Source organism: Saccopteryx leptura, chromosome 1 (genome assembly GCF_036850995.1).
Source record: "Saccopteryx leptura isolate mSacLep1 chromosome 1, mSacLep1_pri_phased_curated, whole genome shotgun sequence".
Taxonomy (NCBI): Eukaryota; Metazoa; Chordata; class Mammalia; order Chiroptera; family Emballonuridae; genus Saccopteryx; species Saccopteryx leptura.
In genome coordinates this window covers 267,579,344-267,604,992 of record NC_089503.1, presented here as the reverse complement: position 1 = coordinate 267,604,992, position 25,649 = coordinate 267,579,344, and the positions used below count along the sequence as shown (strand labels likewise).

Genomic DNA, 25,649 nt, shown 5'->3' with positions numbered 1-25,649 from the left:
AAAAAGGCAATTGGTACAATTTTCTGGTTTGCACAAAGCATTTGCTGAAACACCTCAAAAATTCCCTAAAAAGCAGCTAAAGATGGCAGCCAAAAAAACCCTGAAAAACATCCCTCTGGCTGTAAAATAATCTCCCTGAAAGTTTCTTAAATGAATAAAATAAACACTGAAAACAAAGATGCAGAGACTTTACCCCCCCCCCCCCCGAGTCCCACAGCTAGTTTAGTAAAACCAGACCCACCCAGGACTTGAGACTTGAGTGTACGCAGGTTCTGCATACACCTCACTGACCTTGCCCATCCTATCACAAGAAACATTCCATCCTCACCATTCTAATTCACACCAGCATTTTATTTTTTTCATGGCCAGGTAAAATTATCTTGATAACAAGCGTGTACCAATTTTCATGAGTTTTAAAAATACTCAAAAACATGAAGAAAAAAATAACAGAATCCAGGCCTGACCTGTGGTGGTGCAGAGGATAAAGTGTCAACATGGATGCTGAGGTTGCCGGTTCAAAACCTTGGGCTTGATTGGTCAAGGCACATATGGGAGTTGATGCTTCCTGCTCCCCCCCCCCATAATGAATAAAATCTTAAAAAAAAAAAAAAAAAATAACAGAATCCCTTAATTTTTTTTTAACCCAGTGGTTTTCAAACTTTTTTTCTTGACAGAGACAGAGAGTCAGAGAGAGGGAGCTAGGGACAGACAGACAGGAAGGGAGAGAGCTGTGGCACCACAGCTGTTCAATGACTGCAATATTATCACATGTGCCTTGACGGGGGGGGGGGGGGGGGGGGGGGGCTACAGCAGACCAATTGACCCCTTGCTCAAGCCTGTGACTCTGGGCTTCATGCCAGCGACCTCGGGGTTTTGAACCTGGGTCCTCCGTGTCTCAGTCTGATGCTCTATCCACTGTGCCACCACCTGGTCAATTGCAATTTTTTTTTTTTAATGCTAAGGGAACTTTATAAGATATCTTCCTAGGAAGATCAAAATAGGAAGGGAGGGAGGGAAGAAAGAAAAGTAACTGTTGTACTTGAATACAGGATTGGAGCACCTCACCCCAAATTCCCAGAGTAACATTCCATTAAAAATATAACCACTGGCCCTGGCTGGTTGGCTCAGTGGTAGAGCATCGGCCTGGCGTGCAGAAGTCCTGGGTTTGATTCCTGCCAGGGCACACAGGAGAAGCGCCCATTTGCTTCTCCACCCCTCCCCCTCTCCTTCCTCTCCGTCTCTCTCTTCCCCTCCTGCAGCGAGGCTCCACTGGAGCAAAGATGGCCCGGGAGCTGGGGATGGCTCCGTGGCCTCTGCCCCCGGCGCTAGAGTGGCTCTGGTCGCAGCAGAGCGACACCCCGGAGGGGCAGAGCGTCGCCCCCTGGTGGGCATGCCGGGTGGATCCTGGTCGGGCGCATGCGGGAGTCTGTCTGTCTCTCCCTGTTTCCAGCTTCAGGAAAAAAAAAATAAATATATATATATATATATAACCACTGAGACAGCAACAGACACGTCTCCGAGAAAGCCTTCTATGTTCTTCCAGTAGAATAACCTCTGGTGCCTCATGCAGAGTCAACAGCTTATAGGAGGTTTAATTTACTTGTAAATGTTCTGTGCATGTGGTTACCATGTCTGAGGCTAATTTCAGGCAAATAGAAAACGTTAGGAAAAAAAAAAGATGCAATTAACTTACGTTTAGAATGTCTATCACAGAGGGCAGATGCCCTCATGTCACATAAGCGAATTGTCCCTTTACTACTGCTGTATACAAATGTGTTACAGCTGTTTGGGTGGAACTCTGCTGCTGTAATCACCTCTGTTAGCTCTTCCATGTTGGCAGGCTTGATATCCACAATATCTGGATAGCATTTTATTAAGGAATTTCCATTTAGAAAAAAAGGGCAAATATAATTTTACGTTTTTCAAATCTGAAATTCACTCTTAGGCTGAATCAAAAGTATTCTGAATTGCATTCTAGTCCTATAACCCCAGAGGGACCAAAACCTGTAATATTAAAAAAAAAAAATCTTAGGGCCATGGCTGTTTGGCTCACTGGTAGAGCCCAACGTGTAGATGTCTCAGGTTCGATTACCGGTCAGGACACACAGGAAAAGCAACCATCTGCTTTTCGACCCTTCCCCTTTTCCCTCTTTTCTTCCCCTTCTGCAGCCATGGCTCCATTGGTTCAATTGCACTGGCTTCAGGAGCTGAGAATGGCGCTGAGGATGGCTCCATGGAGCCTCTGCCTCAGGCGCTAAAAATAGCTCAGTTGTTAGCATGGTCCCAGGTGGGTAAAGCATTGGCTCCAGACAGGGGTTGCTGGGTAGATCCTGGTCAGGGCTCATGTGGGAGTTTCTCTCTATCTCCCTCTTCTCACTTGGAAAATAAAGGGGAAAAAAATCTTAGAAGAAAACATGGCCAAATTTTAAATTATCTAGAATACAGAAGTCTTTTTCTGAGTGTGATACAAATCTCAGATGCCATAAACAACAAAGTGATAAGTTTATGTTCCTAAATATTATGAAAACAGTGTGAATTCCAAACAAAACAAAGTATCTTCAAAGAGAGCAAAAAAGGGAAAACTATTTGTACCACAAAGGATGGAGCTAATTTACTTACCATAAAAAGATGCTTTAAAAACAAAACAATAAACATAAGCAAATCTTGTGAAATTAAAATATATAAATATAAAAAATGTAATTTTTACTCATGATGAAAAGAAATGCTAATCAAAACAACACCAGAAACTTTTCATTCACTATGCTGGTCAAGTATAGTACAACTGGCTCTTTATACACTGTTAGAGTACGCATTATAGTCAAGTTAATTTTTTCAAATGTTATGTATTTGGAAATACATTAACAGTAGTAGTAGTAATAGCTGTAACATTTAAGAACTTTATACTTAATATAGTATATGTGTGCGCTAGGTATACAATATTTATACATCACATACTTGTGTATGCACAATTTTCCGGATACTATATAAACATTGATAATGGGGATTGGAGAGACATTTCTATTGACTTTATACCACCAAAAAAGAGAAACCAAATGGATACTAAAACTCCTGTCTGTAATTTCCAGATGCCAAAGATTAATCCGCAAATCATCTGCAGATAAATATGTTTCATAATCACTATTAATAGAAATTGAGTTGATGTGATATGTATGAGCATTGGCAAATATTCTTCGTGGACTGGCTTCAACCATTAGATCCATGGGCCTAAAGACTGGCACCTGTCAAAAAGACACATGAAAAAGTCATTACAAAATACAAGAGGACTCAAGGTTTAGAACACTTCATTTCTACAGTTTTTTAGGGAATATCAAACAGTATGATATTATACATAATTTTTAAAAAAGTTTTCATTGATTTGAGAGAGAAGCATCAACTAATTGTTTACTCATCTTCCATAGCCACATATTCACTGACTGCTTTTGGTACGTGCCCTGAATGTAAGACCTCTGGCGTTCAGGGACGATGCTTTTATCCACTAAGCCACCCAGCCGGGCCTACAGATTTAGTTAAAAATTAACTGATGCTGATCCTCTAAAGCCCTGGTCAGCAAACCGTGGCTCGTGAGCCACATGTGGCTCTTTGGCCCCTTGAGCATGGCTCTTCCACAAAATACCATGTGTGGGCGCTACCTCGATCAGGAATGTACCTACCTCTATAGTTTAAGTTTAAAAAATTTGGCTCTTAACTGATATTTCGATCGTTGTACTGTTGGTATTTGGCTCTATTGACTAATGAGTTTGCCAACCACTGCTCTAAAGTGTTGAAATGAGAAGAAAAAGGAAAAATTTAAATAATTTACCCTTCCTTTACAGATAGAAATACTATTAGAATTTGCAGTTTTTCCTAGTTCCAGTTTTTTGCTTGAAAAGACTTGCAAAGCTAATAAATGTTTATGGTTTCAAGTTTAAATTAAAGTGGCTAAAAAGGAAATTAGCCCAGAGTGTCTAATTCTTGGTGTTTTTTAGCAGCTAACATGATTTGGTCCATATACTTTTTCAATCTCCAAAGAAAATCTTGAAACTCAAGTTTGTAATAGTTGATATTCAAATGAGAGCAAAGGAGAACATGGCACAGTACATAACAGTCTTGTGTGGAGTCCTGGACTGCCCCTTGCTGCTGTGAGACCTCTGTATTGGCCAGGAACTGTTAAAAATCTAGTTATACAGAATTGCTGGGATGGACAGTCTGTAATCATTCCTATTCAAGTTTTGCTCAGAGTCTGGACTCTGTAGTATGAATACAGAACATTTTTCTATGCACTTACTCGTAGTGTAGTGACTGTAGTAGGGTCTCTGTACCTCCCATCTTCCTCTTTCAAGTTATACCCTTCTGGTCTTTTGTCCCTTTCACTTATTTTCCATAATTTTATTGTTTTATCTGGAGAGACAATGGAGAAAATCCTCAAAAAAAGAAGTGATACTTGTAGGAGAAAAACATTTTAAGGTATAAATATGGCATTTTATATTTCACCTAATAAAGATCCCAAGAATAAAATCTGTTATTTGACTCAACAACAACAAAAAAATTTACTTCCATGTAAATAAAAACAAATGCAGTGAGGAAACTGCATTTTTATGTTAACAAAACTCGATATTAAAATCAAGTCACAGCCTAGTCCTTATCTTTTAAAACTAAAACCAGAGGGGAAAAATTTTTATGTGTATGTAAACACATGCATGTCTATAATATGTACATAGAATCATACTCACACATATGCCCAATATTTGATTTTGTGTGTGTGTGTGTAAGAGTCAGAGAGAGGGACAGATAGGGACAGACAGGAAAGGAGGGAGATGAGACACATCAATTCTTCGTTGCGGTTCCTTAGTTGTTCATTGATTGCTTTCTCATATGTGCCTTGACCAGGGGGGCTATAGCAGACCAAGTGACCCCTTGCTTGAGCCAGAGACCTTGGGCTCAAGCTGGTGAGCCTTGCTCAAACCAGATGAGCCTGCACTCAAGCTGGTGACCTCAGAGTCTCGAACCTGGCTCCTTCGCATTCCAGTCCGACGCTCTATCCACTGTGCCACCGCCTGGTCAGGCCCCAATATTTGCTTTTGAAAGTAACACAATTGGTTAAGACATCCTAACAATTTAGAATAAAAATGATAAGGAATCTCTCTCTCTCTCTCTCCCTCTGTGCCCCACTTCCCAGCAGACCCAATCAAAGTCCATAAATTCCTTCACAAGCCTGGCTGCCAATGTTTTAAATTTCTCTTTCACCCCTGTATTAGGGATTCATAAATAGGTAACAGGACCTGAAAAAAAAACTTGACTGATTAAAAGCATATGTTCCCAAGTCCTTCAAGAAAAAATTCTTATGTGCCAGAATATATAAAATACTATTTTTAAAAATAAACTTTTGCCCTGGCTGGCTGGCTCAGTGGTGGAGCGTCGGCCTGGCGTGCAGAAGTCCTGGGTTCGATTCCCGGCCAGGGCACACAGGAGAAGCACCCATCTGCTTCTCCACACCCCCCCCCCTCTCCTTCCTCTCTGTCTCTCTCTTCCCCTCCCGCAGCCAAGGCTCCATTGGAGCAAAGATGGCCCGGGCGCTGGGGATGGCTCCTTGGCCTCTGCCCCAGGCGCTAGAGTGGCTCTGGTCCTGGCAGAGCGTCGCCCCCTGGTGGGCGTGCCGGGTGGATCCCGGTCGGGCGCATGCGGGAGTCTGACTGTCTCTCCCCATTTCTAGCTTCAGAAAAATACAAAAAACCCCAAAAAACAAAAAAAACTTTTATTTTGGAATTAAGTTGATTACAGTGAAGTTACAAAAACAGTGTTTCCATTATCCTTTAGCCAGTTTCGTCTGATGTCAACATCTTATGTAACCTGGTACATTTGTTAAAACTAAGAAAGTAACATTGTACGTGACTATTACCTGAACTCCAGGCTTCACTCTGATTCTACCAGGTTTTCTACTAACTTCCCCTTTCAGTTTCAGAATACCATCCAGGGTCCACAGAGCACTTTAGTTAAGTCTGTTTGTACTTTTCATCACCCTCACAGTTCTGAGAAGCAGTGGGGAGGTATTTTGTAGGATGTCTTATCAACAGGGTATGCTGTTGGCATTTGTTAACAAAACTCGATATTAAAATCAAGTCACAGCCTAGTCCTTATCTTTTAAAACTAAAACCAGAGGGGAAAAAATTTTATGTGTATGTAAACACATGCATGTCTATAATATGTACATAGAATCATACTCACACATATGCCCAATATTTAGTTAAGTCTGTTTGTACTTTTCATCACCCTCACAGTTCTGAGAACCAGTGGGGAGGTATTTTACTAGACTGGACGAGCACCTGAGGGAAAGTGAGGGTGTATGTGGCATCGACAGGACCTCTTCCCCTTGCTTGGGCAGCCTGTGCCAGATTTCTCCACTGCACAGTTACTATTTCCCCTATTCTTCAGAACTGAGTCACTAAGTCCGGTCCACACTTACAAGGAGAATTATACTGCTCACAAAAGTTAGGGGATATTTCAAAATGAATATGAAGCTATAAAATATCCTCTAATTTTTGTGTGCAGTGTAAATTACACTCCCTGGAGGAAGCAGTATCCACTCACGTACTGTTTGTAATTCTCCTATAAGTAGCCCTCCTTCCCCACTTATTTCTTCAATCAATATTTGTATCACTATGGATTCACGCATGTTTAATACTTTGTGTTATTCTAAAATTGCATTCATATAAAAGTATCACATTCTTAATGGTCTTTTATAAGCAAAAGGGTTAATAAAATGGAAAAACTAGTGTATAATAAGATACTGTCATACCGAGAGGTCACAGGGACTCCTCTAGCCTGGCCACCTCTCTCTGCTGATGGAGAAGATTGTGCAGCTGCCCTGGGAATGCCCTATGTAAAGATGATAGCTACACTCAGAAAAAACCGCCAACTCTATGAATTCATAATCCAGTGTTTCATCTGAATCCTATGTAATCATGTTTCTAGACATCTTGCAGTTCAGTCACGTGTTTTCATGCACTATTTAATTTAAATATACTTTAGGATATTTTGTGCCCAAATCTGTAATATAAACGAACCAAGCCTGAATTCTGTATTTTGGGAGAAACTTATCTAAAGATGATGATGTCAAGTCACCCTGCCTGCCATCCAATCCCTGTAATTGTCCTATGGCCTGTTCAAATTCATCAACCTTAGTAAAGATCCAGAAAAATAAGTCACAATATACTTCTCAAACTTTCAAATGATGAAATTAGTTTATGGATCCTAATAGTGTCTGAGAAGAAATTACTTTAAAAAATTATGAAAAATCAGGCAAATATTTTAAAAACAGATTAAACTTCAAAATATTTTAAGTGCTAAAACTAGTGACTTATGAGGGCAAAAAAACATTTTTAACAGCATAAAACACAGGATAGGACACAAAAGTACTACACAATTTTAGTGCAGTGCCTGGGGACAAGGAAGGCTGGAAATGTTTAACAAATATGACAAAAATTTAAAAAAAAATTTCAGGCCCTGGCCGGTTGTCTCAGTGGTAGAGCGTCAGTCTGGCGTGCAGGAGCCCGGGTTCGATTCCCGGCCAGGGCACACAGGAGAAGCGCCCATCTGCTTTTCCACTCCTCCCCCTCTCCTTCCTCTCTGTCTCTCTCTTCCCCTCCCGCAGCCAAAGCTCCACTGGAGCAAAGTTGGCCCGGGCGCTGAGGCCTCTGCCTCAGGTGCTAGAATGGCTCTGATTGCAACAGAGCAATGCCCCAGATGGGGAGAGCATCGCCCCCTGGTGGGCATGGCAGGTGGATCCCAGTCAGGCGCATGCAGGAGTCTATCTGACTGCCTCCCCGTTTTCAACTTCAGGGAAAAAAAAAAAAATTCATTCCTATGCACTGTGAAAGTGACTTTTTTGGAGTCTTTGGACCATAGGTGGAGATACACCATCAAATGCCATAAAACCGCATGCAAGATTATGTGCTTATACAAAACCTTTCTGTGAAGAGGACCGAATGAGTCTCAGAGATGTTTCTTCTAAAAAACTAAGAACTACTGCTTTATGGTGCTTTCCTAAATTGTCAACTCCAATAACCAAAAAAGTATTCAAGAAGTCCAACAAAGTCCACGTGTCTCTGGTATAAGCAGAGGGTTGGAGCAGGTGAAAAACCATGCTGCCAAGTTTCCTCTGTGGGAGTGCAGCTTTCTGTAAGAGCCAAAAAGCTTCTTATTGAAAAGCTGTTAAAAGGTAACCTATTTATGAGTGAACTCTGTATTACTTATATATTCAAAACCCACCCACAGCCAACAGGTTACAGTTGAGCCTTTTTGCAATGTGAAAGAATCAAGGAGATTGCAGAGAAAGACAAAAGATAACAGAAAAAGAATAAAAGCACTTGAAGAAACACTGAATGAACTCAAGTTACAAAGGCAATTTGGGAAACACCACACAGTTTACAATGGTCATGAAGAGCCAATGCAGAGATAAAAGTTAAGATTAATTTTGCTGAATCAAAGCTGAAATGTTATCATATTTTCTGCCATTCTTCCACAAGATTTCTAAGCTTTTTCACTATGAAGAACTCATTACACATTTGAGGTAAGGAGGTATTATTACTCTATATTTCAAAGAAAAAATTATACAAAATAATACAGTAGAAAGATATTACTCCCATTTAATGGATACTGACATTTTCCCAGAATTGCTTTTTCCCTCTTTAAAGACTAACCCTTCTCAGATACAGTGGAAGTCCTATCCCTTCCATCCTTTTTCTCACTCACCATACCCCAGGGGTCAGGAACCTATGGCTCACAAGCCAGATGTGGCTCTTTTGATGGCTGCATCTGGCGTGCAGACAAATCTTTAATAAAAAAATAATATTAATAATATAAAACATTCTCATGTATTACAATCCACTCATTTCCTACTGCTCATGTTCCTGGTTGCGGGGGGGGGGGGGGCTGGAGCCAATCACAGCTGTCCTCCAGGACAACCCCAAATTTTTATTGGATAATGCGTAAAGCACACGGGTCGTCGTATGGTTCTCATGGAATTACATTTTAAAATATGTGGCGTTCGTGACTCTCTCAGCCAAAAAGGTTCCCGACCCCTGCCATACCCAGACACAACAATCTGTAAAATTCCCATCCCTGTTCTAGCCCTCCACATTTGACTCTACTTTCAACACATGCAAAAATAATGCAGCCCTCAAATACCTGGTTTTATTTAGTATTCATTAACAATAACAAATAGACAAAACCTATCATACATTGTGTAGTGCACTTTAAAATAACTTTTATTATTAATCAATGATTTTTCAAATTTACACAGATTTTGTCTGCAAAAAAGTACTACACAGATTCACATCCTCCAACCCAACCCCTGGAAGTCCCAATGTCTTTCCTTGTCCTGAGCCTTTGCAGAGTTTCGTGTTTACAAAGGCTCATCTGGTTATACGCTGCCTTGCTTATCTCAAGCCACAGAGGAGCAAAGGAAGCCTGCTAGGAAGACACATAAACATAAGCTGGAAACTGAAAGCTACTTAAAATTTAAACTGGAATTTGCTTTTAAATAATATTGAGGAGGAGGGGACGAAGTAGGAGCTGAGAAACAGAACTAAACATTTCCCTGGGACATTGTCTTCCAAAAATAGAAACCACAATATACAAATGGTAAAATTATGCATTATCTGATATCAAAGAAAAAAGTATCTGAAGTGTTATTTGAAACAATCTAGCATATAAATCAAACGCTGAACCGAAATTAGAAACCAACACATGACATGAGTAAAGACAGTACCTCCATCTATGATGCCTTGAGTTATAAGCTTTAAATTGTTATTTCTATCTATGGGGAATGCAGTTCATGTAAAAAAGGGAGCAGAGGGTACAGGTGCCAATGGGCTGATTAGGGAACACCTTGATAATTAAAAAAAGGGGGGGCTAGAGGCAGCAAACATCTATGGTGTCAGAGTGAGATCATTTTTTCAAAAGCAGTTTACACTCTGTGAATGGTAAAGAATGGTAAGGTCTAAAAATCTGCTTTTATAAATGGTGAAGATATGAAAACATGACTGGTTCTGCCAACCCTTCTGCCAGCCTCAAAATAGTTTTAATACAATTTTTTTTACAGACGATGGCTACCCAGAACCTGGAAGTACCTCTCATTCACTCTAATGACTCTTCAGACCCTAGTCCCTAAAGAATAAATCAAATCACAACAACTTACATGGAAAAAAAAATTAGAACAACAAAAGACCCAATTGGCTGGGTAGCTCAGTTGGTTAGAGCACAATCCCTACAGGCTGTGGTTGTGGGTTTGACCCCTGGTCAGGGTAGATACAAGAATCAAGCAATGACAGCGTGAGTAAGTGAAACAGTTATCCTCCCCATTCCTCTCTCCTCTTTAAAAAACAAACAACAATCCTTAATTTGCCATAAAGAAGTTCGATTTCTGGTAGGGTCATCACACAATTCTAACCCTCACTTAAAAGCTTTTCCTGAGAAAGCAAAACAGTTTAAGAAATCCAGTCACAAGGCTTGTTGGAAAGAAGATAGTGATCTGCTCAAACCCAAGTCAAGAGGTGACAAAACAGAATCAGACCTAAATCCAATGGTAACAGCTCATTTTCTTCACTACAAACTGCATGTGTGCTAAAATAAAACTGACACCTAAAAACCTCTTGCACAGAATTTAAACAATAATAATAAAGGGAAGAAAAAAAAAGTTTATATTCCATTTGGGGAGGAAGGATTTCCAAATGTCTGTCTATTTGCACAGATCTCTTAACTATTCCTCTTTGAAAAGGAGAACGTATCCTACAGAGTATGTGTACAAAGAGAGCACAGGGAAAAAGAATCACACTTACCATTGGTAGACAATAAAAACTGAGCAGCATTTTTCTGGGGTAACCACCTAATTTTGTTGATCTTTTCTTCTATTTCTAAACTTTTCAAGTAGTCAAACTCTGGTTCATGGCTCTGAAAGGTGCTGTAAACATTATATTCTCCTCTGCTATGAGACTGGATTTTGTTCTAAAATGAAAAAAATATTTGGACCATTGTTGAGAAACATTTCAAAATAGTAATAAAATTTTAGCAGTTGTAACAGAGCTCACACAGGTTCTGGTTAATGCATTACCTAAATCCTATATATAATTATACACATTCTATATTATTTATATTTTTTATATTTATATCACATTATATATAAATATATATTTTAATTACTTAAAGGCTTTCAAGGAATAAACAAGAAAGCTTAAAAGAAAAAAAAAGCTATATAAAGCTCAGTGATTTAAGCCCAATTTAATGGGAAAAGCGACAGAAATATTAATCAATTTGATTACTAATTTACCATTATATTTTAAACAGTATAGGCTCATGCTGATTAAAAGAACAACCACAAACCCTGAGCATCCTTAATAAAGGTGCTCATCTAAAATGTAAAGATTAAATGAGAATCACTTGTCAGAAATAGCTAGGTAGAGCACACCTTTCTCCGCCCACTTCAGGGTCAAGTCTCAGTCAGTTAACTAGTAAGATATATTGTCCTCTTTTCCCTTTCTCCCGACTGCTGGAAACTCTGAGTTCTCATAGATGTAATGGTATTAGCTGACACCCCCCAGCCCCAAGATTATAGTTACAGCTGTTACTCATTAAGCCCACACTCAGCATTACCCAGCAAACTTCTCCCTATAGCGGCATCAACAACTGCTTGTCATCCTGAAATTAGACTTCTTATATATACTATATATATATAAAGAAATAGGAATTGAATGTTCTTTTTTATTTTTTTTGCCCCTTTCATATACCCATTGTAGATTATGTTATGTAGTATGGTCTGCATTCATAATATTGGCAAACCCACTCAGTAACAATTGATACAGCTTTCAGAGGGTCCAAATATAATTGTAACCATGAATGATCAATCCAGATAATTAAACTACTGGAAAAAAAACCCCAGAATGTATGCTTTCAAAATGATGATTCAGTAAGTTTTTCTTTTTATATGGAGAACAACTAATTGACTATTCTTATTATCAAGTAATGTTAAACTATTTGATAATTTTAAATAATCAACTATCAGTATCTTTCCTTTCAACTGTTTTTCCATAGGTTCTTTGAAACTAGTCTTTGTGTATTTTTGATGGGAAGATTTTTAATCGTGTGATGATAGGTTAAAAGGTTAAATTCTGAACATGCTTAGAATTCTCACTTTTGCCTAAGGTACATATTAATGTTAACTGAAGAAGTGCACAACTATTCTCAATCCAATAACTTAAACCAGGGGTCGGGAACCTTTCTGGCTGAGAGAGCCACGAACGCCACATATTTTAAAATGTAATTCATGAGAGCCGTACAACGACCCGTGTACATTAAGCATTATCCAATAAAAATTTGGTGTTGTCCAGGAGGACAGCTGTGATTGGCTCCAGCCTCCCCCCCCCCCCCCCGCAACCAGGAACATGAGCGGTAGGAAATGAATGGATTGTAATACATGAGAATGTTCTATATTTTTAATGTTATTTTTTTTATTAAAGATTTGTCTGCACGCCAGATGCAGCCATCAAAAGAGCCACATCTGGCTCACGAGCCATAGGTTCCCAACCCCTGGCTTAAACTATATTCGCACTCACTGATAATAAAAGAAATAAATCATTGGTTGTGATAGGCTCATAATATAAGGTCTACCAGAAAGTTCTGTCCGTTTCTATCACAACAAGTTTCGACACGTAAGCACGTTTATTTGGCGCATGCGTGCCTATTTTTATCACTTAATGTATACATACTGACGTAGCAAATTAACTAAAACAAAGTTGATTCACGTTAGTCTTATGTGTGAAGCAATAGTGTACACATGGCTACTGATAAAGTTCATTTACGCCACTGTAATTTTTACGAATTTCAACAAGGAAGAAATGCTACAGAAGCATGTCTGTCGCATCCACCATATTCCCCAGACTTAGCACCCTCCGACTATCACTTGTTTTTGTCCTTACAATATTTTTTGAAGGGCAAAAAATTCAAAAATGAAGATATCAAACAAGCACTGGTTCAATTTTTCACATCAAAAGATAAAACATTTTTCAAAAATGGGATATACAAATTGTCCTCACGCTGGCAAGAAATCACTAATAATAATGGCAATTATATTATTTAATAAAGTTTATTGACGGTAAGAAAAATTTGTATTTTGTTTTATTCCAAAAATGGACAGAACTTTCCGGTAGACTGTGTATATATATTTTAGGTGAAAGGAGAAGACAGCGAGGCAGACTCCTGCATGCCCATGACCAGGACCTACCTAGCAACTCCATCTGCAGCCTATGCTCGAGTACCAAGCCATTTTTAGTGCTTGAGCTTGACATGCTTGGACCAAGCAAATTATCCTCAGCATCCAAGGCCACGCTAGAACCAATGAAGCCACTGGCGGCAGGAGGGAAAGAAGAGAAGGGGTACGGCAGGGGGAGAGAAGATAGTTGCTTCTTCTGTGTGCCCTAACCGGGGACTGAATCTGGATGTCCATAAGCCAGGCTGACACTCTATACCAGGGGTCCAAACTACAGCCCACGGGCCACATGAGGCCCCCTGAGGCCATTTATCCAGCCCCGCCGCACTTCTGGAAGGGGCACCTCTTTCATTGGTGGTCAGTGAGAGGAGCACAAGATGCATCTGTATCCTGTGGCGGCGGTGCAAAGCGCAGCATTGCTCATGTACAGTACTACTTCCGGTGACACAGGACGCACGCCTCACGGCTCCGGAAGCGCGTCATATCATTTATTACGGCTAGCAGTGACAAATATAGAACCGGACACTGACCATCTCGTTAGCCAAAAGCAGGCCCATAGTTCCCATTGAAATATCGGTCAGTTAGTTGATTTAAATTTATTGTTCTTTATTTTAAATATTGTATTTGTTCCCATTTTGTTTTTTTACTTTAAAATAAGGTATGTGCAGTGTGCATAGGGATTTGTTCATAGTTTTTTTCATAGTCCAGCCCTCCAACGGTCTGAGGGACAGTGAACTGACCCCCTGTGTAAAAAGTTTGGCGACCCCTGCTCTATACACTGAGCCACTGGCCAGAGCCTCATTACCATCTTCTTATAACAAATTAGGTAACTCAATTCATTAAATATGTATGCACTAATACCACTTTAGAAGAAACTGCAAAAATCTTCTACCTAAAATGATTCAGTCTCAAAAGTTTTATGTTAGTGTCCAAAAAAATTACAATAAATAACAATTCAGTTTTCAACAGGAATGCTGTCTTTTAAACTAGCAAGAGACTACTAAGGCATATTAGGTCCCACACAGAGCTTCAGATTTAATGACACAGAACCTCTGTCTTCAAGTAATTTATGTATGTAAACCTTCAGTCAAAAGCAGAAATTAAGGTCCATGTGATCTAGGTAAGCAAGATAAAAAGCCAAGGCTAAGCACACACCATTCTCTATTAAACAACTTGGTTTACATGGGCCATGTTTTATTTGTTAAGTAAAAAAAAAGCACAAACATATGGAAATATTTCCTAAAACAGAAAAAGTACATAATCCTAAAGAATCATGAGTAACTACATGGGTCTAAACATGATCCAAAAACAAAATCATGGAGGTGATTAGCAGTTTCAATAGTGCAAGAAAGACTTTTTTTGCAACAAGAAAAAATGTATCACACTAGGATAAAGTTATGTCTAAAAAGTTAAAGATGCCAGGCTGGGCTCATGTATGAACATCCACTCTCTCTCGAAACTCCACCAACATTATAGTAAAAGGATTTCTAAAGACAAATTGATAAGAACAAAGACTAACACCAGAGGTGACAGCGGCTGTCACAAATGGAAGAGGACATAAGTAGAAGAATGAGTGGTAACTGACTTAGCGGACTACAGAGAGCTGGACCCTTGCCAGGGATTCTTCCTAAAACTTAGAGAGGAATGTTTACATATTATGATCATAACACAGTTCTCAGCATGAACTAAGTACAGTGAGCAAATATGCAATTGAAATTTATGTACTTATTTTCTTTCACTAACCTCTAGCAGAAATTCAGGATTCCTTCCAATTATGGATGTAGGCAACAAACCATAGTATTAGCAACACCTGTGACTTTGTCACTATAGAAATGACGTGTTTTGAAAATCACATTCTCCCACAAAAACACATTATTCAATAACGTTTTTTAATACCCTGAAGAACATATTCAAAATAATTTTCTTCATAATCTTATGTATTTCATGCAATTAAAACATTCTTGGCCCTGGCCGGTTGGCTCAGTGGTAGAGCATCGGCCTGGCGTGCAGAAGTCCCGGGTTTGATTCCCGGCCAGGGCACACAGGAGACTGCTTCTCCACCCCTCCCCCTCTCCTTCCTCTCTGTCTCTCTCTTCCCCTCCAGCAGCGAGGCTCCACTGGAGCAAGGATGGCCCGGGCGCTGGGGACGGCTCCTTGGCCTCTGCCCCAGGCGCTGGAGTGGCTCTGGTCACAACGAAGCGGCGCCCTGGAGGGGCAGAGCATTGCCCCCTGGTGGGCGTGCCGGGTGGATCCCGGTCGGGCGCATTGCGGGAGTCTGTCTGTCTCTCCCCGTTTCTAGCTTCAGGAAAAAAAAAAAAGTAAACGTGCTGGAGTCTTGGGCATCCAGGAATTCTAATTTAGTGGTTTTAGGGTACATCTAGGAATCTGCATTTCAAATACATCCTCCAGGTGATTCGAACATTCTATACTCTGAAAAGTGTAACAGATCAAAGGGTGAGTGAAAAATGGAAAGATAAAGCCTGGTAGCTTAGAAAAGAAATCTTATTTTATAGATATACTGCTCATAAAAATTAGAGGTTATTTCAAAATGAGTATGAAGTGATAAAGTATCCTCTAATTTTTGTGAGCAGAATTAGGGGATTTTCCAAAATAAATATGAAGCGATAATATATCCCCTAATTTTTGTAAGCATTGTATTTTGATTTGGAAGAAAACTGAGATTTTCTTGAATTTCTCATATATACATTTTTTGCTCTTGACAGATGGGCATCCAACTCTTGTGCATTTAGTTCCATATATAAAAATAAACTAATCTCAAAAATAAACAACTAATCTCTTATTTACACATGAATCCCTAAATATCAACACTCTTCACAGTTTCTTCTGGCTACATAACCTCCACCCCTCAACCATTCCCCACTGCCACGTCTAAGCCTGTTATTGAGACTGGCACACAGTTAACACCATGGTAAAGGATGCCGATGCATCATTTGGCACCAGGTCTGTTCTTTCACTTACATATCAAACTAAATAAGCCCTCTGTATAAGTGACACTGAATTCTATGAAGCTGCATCCTATTAATTTTGAGTCCCATTCTAGTCTTTCAAAATAAACAAAGAGAATACAATCACATTAACAGTACTATCAGTCTTTCGTGACAATCATGCTAAGATTTCGTCTATATCCTGTTAAGGAGTTTTAGCGAATAGAGCGTCGACCTAGGATAGTGAGGACCCAAGTTTGAGATGCTGAGGTTGCCAGCTTGGGTGTGGGCTCACCAGCGTGAGTGCAGGTTGCTGGCTTGGCTGGAGCCCCCCCCCCCCCCCCGGGTCAAGGCACACATGGGAAAGCAATCAATGAACAACTAAGGTGCTGCAACAATAAGATGATGATTCTCATCTCTCTCCTTTCCTTTCTTTCATGCAAAAAAAAAAAAAAAGTATGAGAAAAAAATTCCTAGAAAGTTACCAGCAGTCCTAGAAAACAAAACAGAAGCTGTATAACAATCTAGAAAGAATCCAGGAAGAAATAAAAAAAGGATTAACCTCTCTTCCCACTTTTCTCCTTAATTGTTCCTTTAAAAAAAGGAAAAAAAAATCACATCCCACCACATACCTAAATTGTTGTCAAAAACATGAAAACAAGTTATTAGGATGAGTCATCTATTTCACATTTGCTAGATATAAAAATTTGTACCCCATATTGGGGTGATCACTGTGTAAGGTATATAAATCCCTAATCATTATGTTGTACACCTGAAACTAACAAAATATAGGTCAACTGTAGTTGAAAAAGAAACTAATTTAAAACATTTGGACTCTTACTATGTGGTGTGATGCCTCAAGGAAATCATTTTATCCTTGTGTTCCAACTACCCTACTGCCCTGCTTCCATCCAAAAAAAAAATTACTCAAATTTGTTAGTTATAAAAATGCTATTATTAGGCCCTGGCAGGCAGGCTGACTCAGTGGTAGAGCCATTGGCCCGGCGTGTGGACGTCCGGGATTCAATTTTCGGTCAGGGCACACAGGAGAAACGACCATCTGCTTTTTCCTCTTTTCCCTCCCACAGCCAGTGGCTTTATTGGTTCCAATGTATCAACCCTGGACTCTGAAGAAGGCTCCCTGGAGCCTCCGCCTCAGGTGCTAAAAATAGCTCAGTTGTGAGCATGGCCCTAAATGGGCAGAGCATCTGCTTCATACAGGGGTTGTTGGGTGGATCCTGGTTGGGGCATATGCGGGAGTCTGTCTCTCTTATCTCCCTTTCTCTCACTTGGAAAAGAAAAAGAAAAAAAATGCTATTAAATGACGCTGGATCACCAGGCTGACATAGATTTGAACTGAATAAAGAGCCTCTACATGACTACTGGGAATCTCTGACTGGGAGATAGCCAAATGGATAGGCAGCAAGAGGATCTGCCATTTCTGAAGGGCAAAAGAAGTTGAGACGGAAAGGTAGGTTGAAGATGTAAAAGTGTGATGTGCCTGGTTCGCTAATGCTACCTACCGTCTGACCTTCTCTTCTAAATTGAGGACAACAAAAAGAGTGAACAAAACATGGTCTCCACGTTAGTGAAATTTTGCAAGGAATCCTGACAATCTTGAAGCTGAAGGTGAGCGGATGAAGTCAGAATAGAACAAATGCCCTTGTGTTTTGAAAACAGCACAAGCACTGTTACCAGAAACTAAGAAATGCTCACTGGACAGGTACCAGTGTATCTGGTATGTACTGTAACAGCTGTGGTTGTTAGAAGACACTGGACTGAAATTTAGAGAACCAAGTTCTAATTCCAGAGCTTTGCTATTAAACTAAGAAATATAATCTTGTATTATAAACTTTTCCTGGGACTTGTCTAAAAATTAGAAAGACTATTTCTAAGTTCTTCTCAAAATGCAATGCTATTTTACAGATGTGTATCTCTGATTCATACAATCTAATCTATATGTTAGGCACTGAAATAAAGGCGCCCCATAGGTATAAGGTACATACATTTATACTCAATGACATAGACATTGGGTGTGCTGAAGACACTATATTAGAAGCTGCAGTATAAGAGAGGGTTTAAAGATGTAGAAAATAAATTAGGTAAAATGCACCAAATTAATATTCAGTAAGATCAAGTTCCAGGGAGAGAGGGTTATTCAATTTTTACCACCATCGTTATTTAACCGATCACTTAAAAAATAAAGGTATTTACACCAAGTTATTCTCAAAAGATATACTACTAATCTGAGCTTCTAGATAATGAATCCTGTCTTGAATTCTTATATCAGTTAAGAATGCTAGATATATGAAAAAGAAAGTCCTTTGTTCCTACCATTAGCCTTTCTCAAAAAATCAGTCACTTTACTAATTCCTTTTTATAAAAGCATGTATTTTAAATATTAGAGCTTTAGATTGTTCAGTGAAATTTCAGAAAAGAACCACAGGGAAAGAAAGTTGTTGGCCTTATTTTCCAATAGAAGTGAAATGTGGGCCCTGGCTGGTTGGCTCAGTGGTAGAGCATCGGCCCAGCGTGTATAAGTCCTAGGTTTAATTCCCAGCCAGGGTACACAGGAAAAGCACCCACCTGCTTTTACACCCTTTCTTCTCTACTTTCTATCTCTCTCTTCCCCTCCCACAGCCAAGGCTCCATTGGAGCAAAGTTGGCCTGGGCACTGAGGATGGCTCCATGGCCTCCACCTCAGGCGCTAGAATGGCTCTGGTTGTAACGGAGCAATGCCCCAGATGGGCAGAGCATCGCCCCCTGGTGGGTTTGCCAGGTGGATCCCGGTTGGGCACACGCAGGAGTCTGTCTCCCCACTTTTCACTTCACAAAAAATACAAAAAAGTAAAATGTGTAAGCAGTTTGAGTAACTTCATGTTAGACCTTGAATTCCAATTCAATATTATCTCTGACAGCCACTAGGAAAATCTAAGCTACTGCTCTAACTACATTTATTGAACCCCTAAAGGTAAACTTCCTTCATTAAACCTGAGTCATTTTTCACATTTAATTTTGACTTTAATAACAAACCACCTTCTGTAGAAGGTGAAATGACCTCATTCTCAAGGAAAATATTTCTAAATTAGTTTTTAATTAACAACTTAAGATTTTAAAATAACATAGTCTTCATTAAAAATGTAGACTCTCAGAAACCCTCATGTAAGTCCATGCATTATCCTTCAAGACAGAACTGCTGAAGAAGCAAAATTTTAAATGTCTTTCTCCAAAACCTTTCTTTAAAACAAAAGCATGTAGAAAGTAGAAAGCCACTGATTCTCAGTAAAAAAAATAAAAATCAAGGGCAGAGAATGCCTATGGAAAGGCAGCTCTGACTTCTGAATGGCTAAAGTAACATTCCCACTTTGGCTGTCAACACTGAAAAGACACACCAGAAACTGGGCTCTAGTTGTCAGCTCTGCCACTACGTAATCAAGCGATCTTGCAGTATCCCAACATTTTCACTTGTAAATACAGGGAAACTGGAATGATCTGTATGTAAGGCTGCATTTCAACTCTTTGTTATGTCAATATTCTTATGGTCAGATTTTTAGCTGCTTGAAAGTAGGAATAGGAAACTGACCTTGTTCCCCCATTCCCATAAGAATATCCTCTGTCAAGAAAAGCTTGAGTCTTATTTTCATATTTTCTTCCAACCAAGAATAATAAATAAAAGACATATTTAGTGTATGTGCACCTTCTAATTAGACACTATTAATTATTTCTTTTAAAATTAAATTACCTACCTCACTGGGGTGTTGTGAGGATTAATTCATTAGTGTTTGTAAAGCACTTTGAGATCCTCAGGTCAAAGGCGCTATAGAAGTGCAAAGTAGTAGTATTATTACTAGATTCTTTGCTTATTTAAGGAGTTTCACAATCCTTTAAAACCTAACTGTGTTATAATTTAGACATCTACTTGTAAAACCTTGTAATTTATCCACATCACTCTTAACTCTTTTTAAATATATTATATACAGACAGGGGCAGGATGTATCAAAAGTAATTTTAAAGGCTTAACTTTGATGTACAAATAGAGGGAGAGAGTAAGGAAAAATCTGTGACAAATTTTGTTTAGATAAAATTTAAGTGAGAAATCTTGTCAAACAGATCTGGAAGTGTGCCTAAGTTTTATACCCCAAACAAAACAAAACCCACTTTAAAAGCAGATTCTGCAATGAGGAATTCCTTTCTTCAAAGAGAAAGGAATCTCTTTAAAAGGGTACTGAGATTATAAATTCCTAAAGTATACATGCAAATGTCATTTAAAACCTTTATATTTAAATCAGAGTAACAGTATCAGTTTGGACTAACATCACAGTAAGTGAGCAACTTTTTATTAAGCTGGCCCCAACTACACAAAAACAGACTCAGGAGTAAGAAGTCACAAGCAATTCTGCTTCATAGAGTTTTAAGAGGGGGAAAGAGAGAGAGAGAGAGCGCCAAAGCTTCAAAATCAGTTAATTTCTTGGATTACTCCACTACTCCCCACCCCTTTCTCCCAATAAATCTTTTTACACAATTAAGTCATTGTTTTTAAATCAGAACAACACATACAGCTAAGCTATCTCTACCTTAGATATTTTGCTTGGTAAACAGGCATGTCTTTTAAAAACTGCCAATATCCTCTGATGAGATTCTCCTGTTCAACAAACAGCAAACTGTTATTTATACAATAAATCTTTAAACACTTACCTCCTGCTCCTGTTGAAAGATGACGACTCTACCACCTTTATCTCCTGTTGCTAGTAATTCTCCAGAATGATTAAATTCTACTGTAGAAATTATATCTGCTGTATAATTGAAACAACAACAAAAACAGGATATTAGTTTCTCTCTCCCAACTCACTCTAGTATTAGAACCTAACAGCTTTTTCCTAACATAATCCAAGTTTATATACATAATCCAAGTTTATATCAACCTGCCCTCAGGAATAAAGTAAATCTAAAGCTCTTTCATGAGTATTTTGGCTCAACCAAAATATTCACCCCAGAATAAACCAATATAACATTATTTTAACATACAGGAACACAACAAATAATATACCAGTGCTGTATTAATATTTCACTAAAATCATGAATATAAAGAAATCAGCAACTTGTGAAACATTCTATGATAGGACCATTAAACATGAATAATTATCATGCTAATTTTCTTAGATGCTTTTGACAATCTTTTATGCAAACCCAAAGATGGACTCTAAAATTAAGGCAGATATAACAAAATTGGGGAAAATGTTTAAATATAAAAATAATTTCAGATGAAATTTAAAGTCAATAAATTAATACAGTCAGATTATGACCTCTCAAACAAAAATCTGCAAATGGAACACACTTATACCAGAAATACTCTGTGCTTGCACCTTCAGTGTGCAAAGCTCCTCTTGCGGCTCACAAAATATTGCAGGGGCACTATAATGAGTCATATTGCACTCAAACTTGGTGATTATTTCACAGTCAACTTCAAATAAAATGATTGGGTTTTTTCCTTACTTTCTGATACCAGAGCCATTTTCCTAAGGGAAAAAATCTTCAGTTACAGAATTTGGTATTGAGATAAAGTAATACACTGTGCAATTCACCATTTTTTACTACCAAGTTCTTCACTATAAAGCACTATGCCAAATTAGGAAAGACTCCACCATACGCATTTTAAATAATAAGTTAACTTCTTCAAGGAGGGTTTTTTTTCTGGTCTATAATAAGCTGACCCTAATCTGTCCAGCATTGAACTTTATAACTTTCTTTTTAGAGATTTTTCCAAGTCCAGCTTGATTTTGGAAAGTTTTGCTTCCTCCATTGTTTAGGTCAGTGGTTCTCAAAGTGTGCGCCCTAGAAGATTTCCAGGTGCGCCCTATGGTATTCCAGAGAAATATGAGCCTGTTGGGGCCAAAAAACCAAGAGGTTTTTGGAGTTTAGATTTTTGGGGGACAAAGGTGTGGGGAATTGGTTGTAAGCTGACAGTCTGCCCAACTCCCCACTCACTTGCCTGATTAGGTTGCAAAAGGCTGTTAAGCTGTAGTACTGGATTGTTTACACTAACTAGCCACTCTGTTCCCAGGAAAGACTGACTGGAGGCAAGTTTCTTCTATCCTTTGTTTGGTGTCAAGTTAAGATGATATGTGTATAGTGGGGGTTTTGGATTGATGATTAAACATAAGGAATTGTCTCTTGAAGCCTTTTGAATTTCTATAAAAAAGAAATATGTGGTAATATCTAAAATAGCTTTGCACATTTTACTACAGTTTTCAACATCTTATTTCTGTGAATTAGGATTTTCTACCCTTAACACAAGAGTAAAAAGAGATGAATTCTTCAATGTACTGACGAGGAAATGAGAGTTTGCCTTTCAAATATATGCCCAAACGTTAAAGAAATTGCTAGGAAACATCAGGCTCATGTTTCTCATAAACACAAGAATGAAAAAACAACACATTTGCGCTGGGACCCTGCCAAATTTACTAAATCTTACTAAGAATGTTATCTACAGATATATAGAAAGATTACATTTTTGTCATTCTTTTTATTTTTAACCCCCTTTTTATGAATTCTAAAAAGCATAACAAAAAATGTACATAAAAATGTTTTTAATGTCAGAATAAATTTAACTTTGCTGTATTTATTTTGCTTAATTATCATAAAAACACACTTGGACTTTTTTTAATATTTGACTTAATTATTATAACGTATTTCTCAGAAATTTGTATATAGTGCACCTACAATTATTTGTAGGATTTTAAATGTGCCCCAACTTCAAAGAGTTTGAGAACCACTGGTCTAGGTCCTAGCCATTTTACCTTCTGAAATTCTGATAATCTGCTCAGTTACACAAGCTCTCCCAAGAAACTGCACTTACTTAAGAGCACACAAAAACAGGCATATAATTTTATAGGGTCTGGACAGCACTTCACCTCCAGGTTAAAAACATTAACCCAGACAGCCCAGCACAGTGTTATTAGGTGGAAAGGCCGTTTCCTGTTTACATTGCATGCACATGTAACACACAGGTGTCAAACAATGTACTGGACTACTCTGTAAAGCCAAGTATCAGAAAGTACTTAAAAGACAATCTACTAGGTGCTCTATACTTTACTGACTTCTGTGTGAATAAAGCATTAAAAACATACCCAAGTCCCTGCACTTAAAAAAACATCAGGCCTGACTAGGCGGTGGCATAGTGGAGAGAGCATCGAACTGGGACGCTGAAGACCCAGGTTCAAAATCCCAGCGTCACCAGCTTGAGCCCAAGGTTGCTGACTTGAGCAAGGGGTCACTGGCTCATCTGAAGTCCCCCCTCAAGGCAAGTATGAGAAGCAATAAATGAATAACTAAAGTGCTGGAAATACAAGTTGATACTTCACATCTCCTTTCCTGTCTTGCTTAAAAGCAAAACAAAACAAAACAAAAACCCAGGAACGAATCACAAAGAACACTGTGAAACTGAGCTTTGGACTGGATGTGCTACCGCATACCGGTCAGTGTGCCAGAAATGATCAGTTTGCCTGGATTCTGCAGAGCACCCAAATTTGTAATCTCCAGCTGGGAGCAACCTTTTTACCTCAGTGTGCCATGATGTGCAAAAGGTAAAGAAGCATGGCTCTAGAACAGCGGTTCTCAACCTGTGGGTCGAGACCCTGGCGGGGGTCGAATGACCAAAACACAAGGGTTGCCTAAAGCCATCGGAAAATATAGTTATTATACAATACATTTTTAAATAATGTCTTTAGGCCACCCCTGTGTTTTAGTCATTCGACCCCCGCCGGGGTCGTGACCCACAGGTTGAGAACCGCTGCTCTAGAAATAGTGCTCCCATGTTATGCTATACCAGGGGTCCCCAAACTACGGCCCACGGGACACATGAGGCCCCCTGAGGCCATTTATCCAGCCCCCACCGCACTTCCGGAAGGGGCACCTCTTTCATTGGTAGTCAGTGAGAGGAGCATAGTTCCCATTGAAATACTAGTCAGTTTGTTGATTTAAATTTACTTGTTCTTTATTTTAAATATTGTATTTGTTCCTGTTTTGTTTTTTTATTTTAAAATAAGATATGTGCAGTGTGCATAGGGATTTGTTTATAGTTTTTTTTTATAGTCCGGCCCTCTAACAGTCTGAGGGACAGTGAACTGGACCCCTGTATAATAAGTTTGGGGACCCCTGTGCTATACTCATACAAGGTTGGCCAGATACTAATATCTATTAAAAAACAAGAACAACAATAAATCTATTTCTAGAAAACATTCTTCTAATGTTCTGATTCCAATACCATTAAAAAATTTACAGAGTAATGATTGCAGAGTCTACAATAGGGCTGTTCAACAAAAATTTTCTGTTACAGTGGAAGAGTCAGTCCTATATCTGAACTGTCCATTACAATAATTAACAGCCACATATGGCTCCCAAGTTTTTTATTGTAGTCATATGTGCCTACGGGCCACCATCCTGGACAGCCTAGGTTTAAAATATTTAAGGGTAAACACTAACTTTTATTGAAAATCCAAGAATGCTAGGGTCATGTTCTCACAAACCACTACCAACAAATAGCAACATAAACGAAAGAACAAGAAACTTCTTTTATAGAGAAAAACCAGAATCTTTCTTATGATGAGTAAAAATGTTGTTTTACAGGGAAAAAAATGCTGTGCTGATCTTATAAAAGAACATTTTTTATATAATAAAAAGGAAAGGCTCCCTTTTAGAACAAGAGTTACTGTCCGACAGTAAGTCAACACACAATTTCATACATCCTGATTCCAAAGTATGTAACATAAAAGCAGCATTTAAAAGACACACTCAAATTTTTGGTAAGAGAACTTAACACAATGCTTACTATTAATAAAAACCAAAAAATTTATAGTATTATATAAAATGGAATTTTTACTTCTTCTAACCCAGGCATGGCCAACATCCGGCCCAGGTAATGAGTTTATGCGGCCCGCGATTAAATTTTTAATATTCCCTGCTACTTTAAAATCTCAGCTACTCAGAAGCGGAAGCGTCTTTGATTATTGGAAATCAAGATATTTAAGAAGATAGTGATACAAATGGAAAAGAATTCCACGTGTGACTAATCTAGGGTTAACTTCCGATAATTGGTTGAATGGATTCGCGATACTTTATTTTTTTTAAAAAATTCCATTATAAAGAATTACAACTTTTGTACTAGTCTGTACTCAATTTGACGTTTAGAGGTGATGTGAAACCCACATTCTTTTAGGCGGAGTTCACCAGTGTGCACCTAAGGTCAAAAAGTTTATTTTTGTGGTCAAGTGTGCTGAATCAAGTGCCATTGTAGCATAGACAATAACTGCAGTTGATAACTGAAAATGTGTCCAGGCTGTTTGTAAAACAAAATAATTGTTTTATTTGTGATATAACCCCTTTCAAGCTCATTCTATTAATTAATTAAATATTGTTTCGATTGATTGCGATACAGTTTGGATATTTAT

General features: G+C 38.7%; 1 protein-coding gene across 1 annotated transcript in view; it reads right to left on the bottom strand.

Annotated features, from left to right (window-relative positions):
- PPP2R2A (protein phosphatase 2 regulatory subunit Balpha) overlaps positions 1-25,649 on the bottom strand; it is an 87,985-nt gene that overhangs the window by 6,376 nt on the left and 55,960 nt on the right. The window contains exons 3-7 of the mRNA XM_066352084.1: positions 20,899-20,996; positions 10,836-11,001; positions 4,286-4,398; positions 3,062-3,239; positions 1,694-1,858 (exon numbers count right to left, since the gene is read on the bottom strand). Of these exons, the coding sequence (XP_066208181.1) occupies positions 1,694-1,858; positions 3,062-3,239; positions 4,286-4,398; positions 10,836-11,001; positions 20,899-20,996 (720 nt within the window). The remainder of the gene's footprint in view (positions 1-1,693; positions 1,859-3,061; positions 3,240-4,285; positions 4,399-10,835; positions 11,002-20,898; positions 20,997-25,649) is intronic.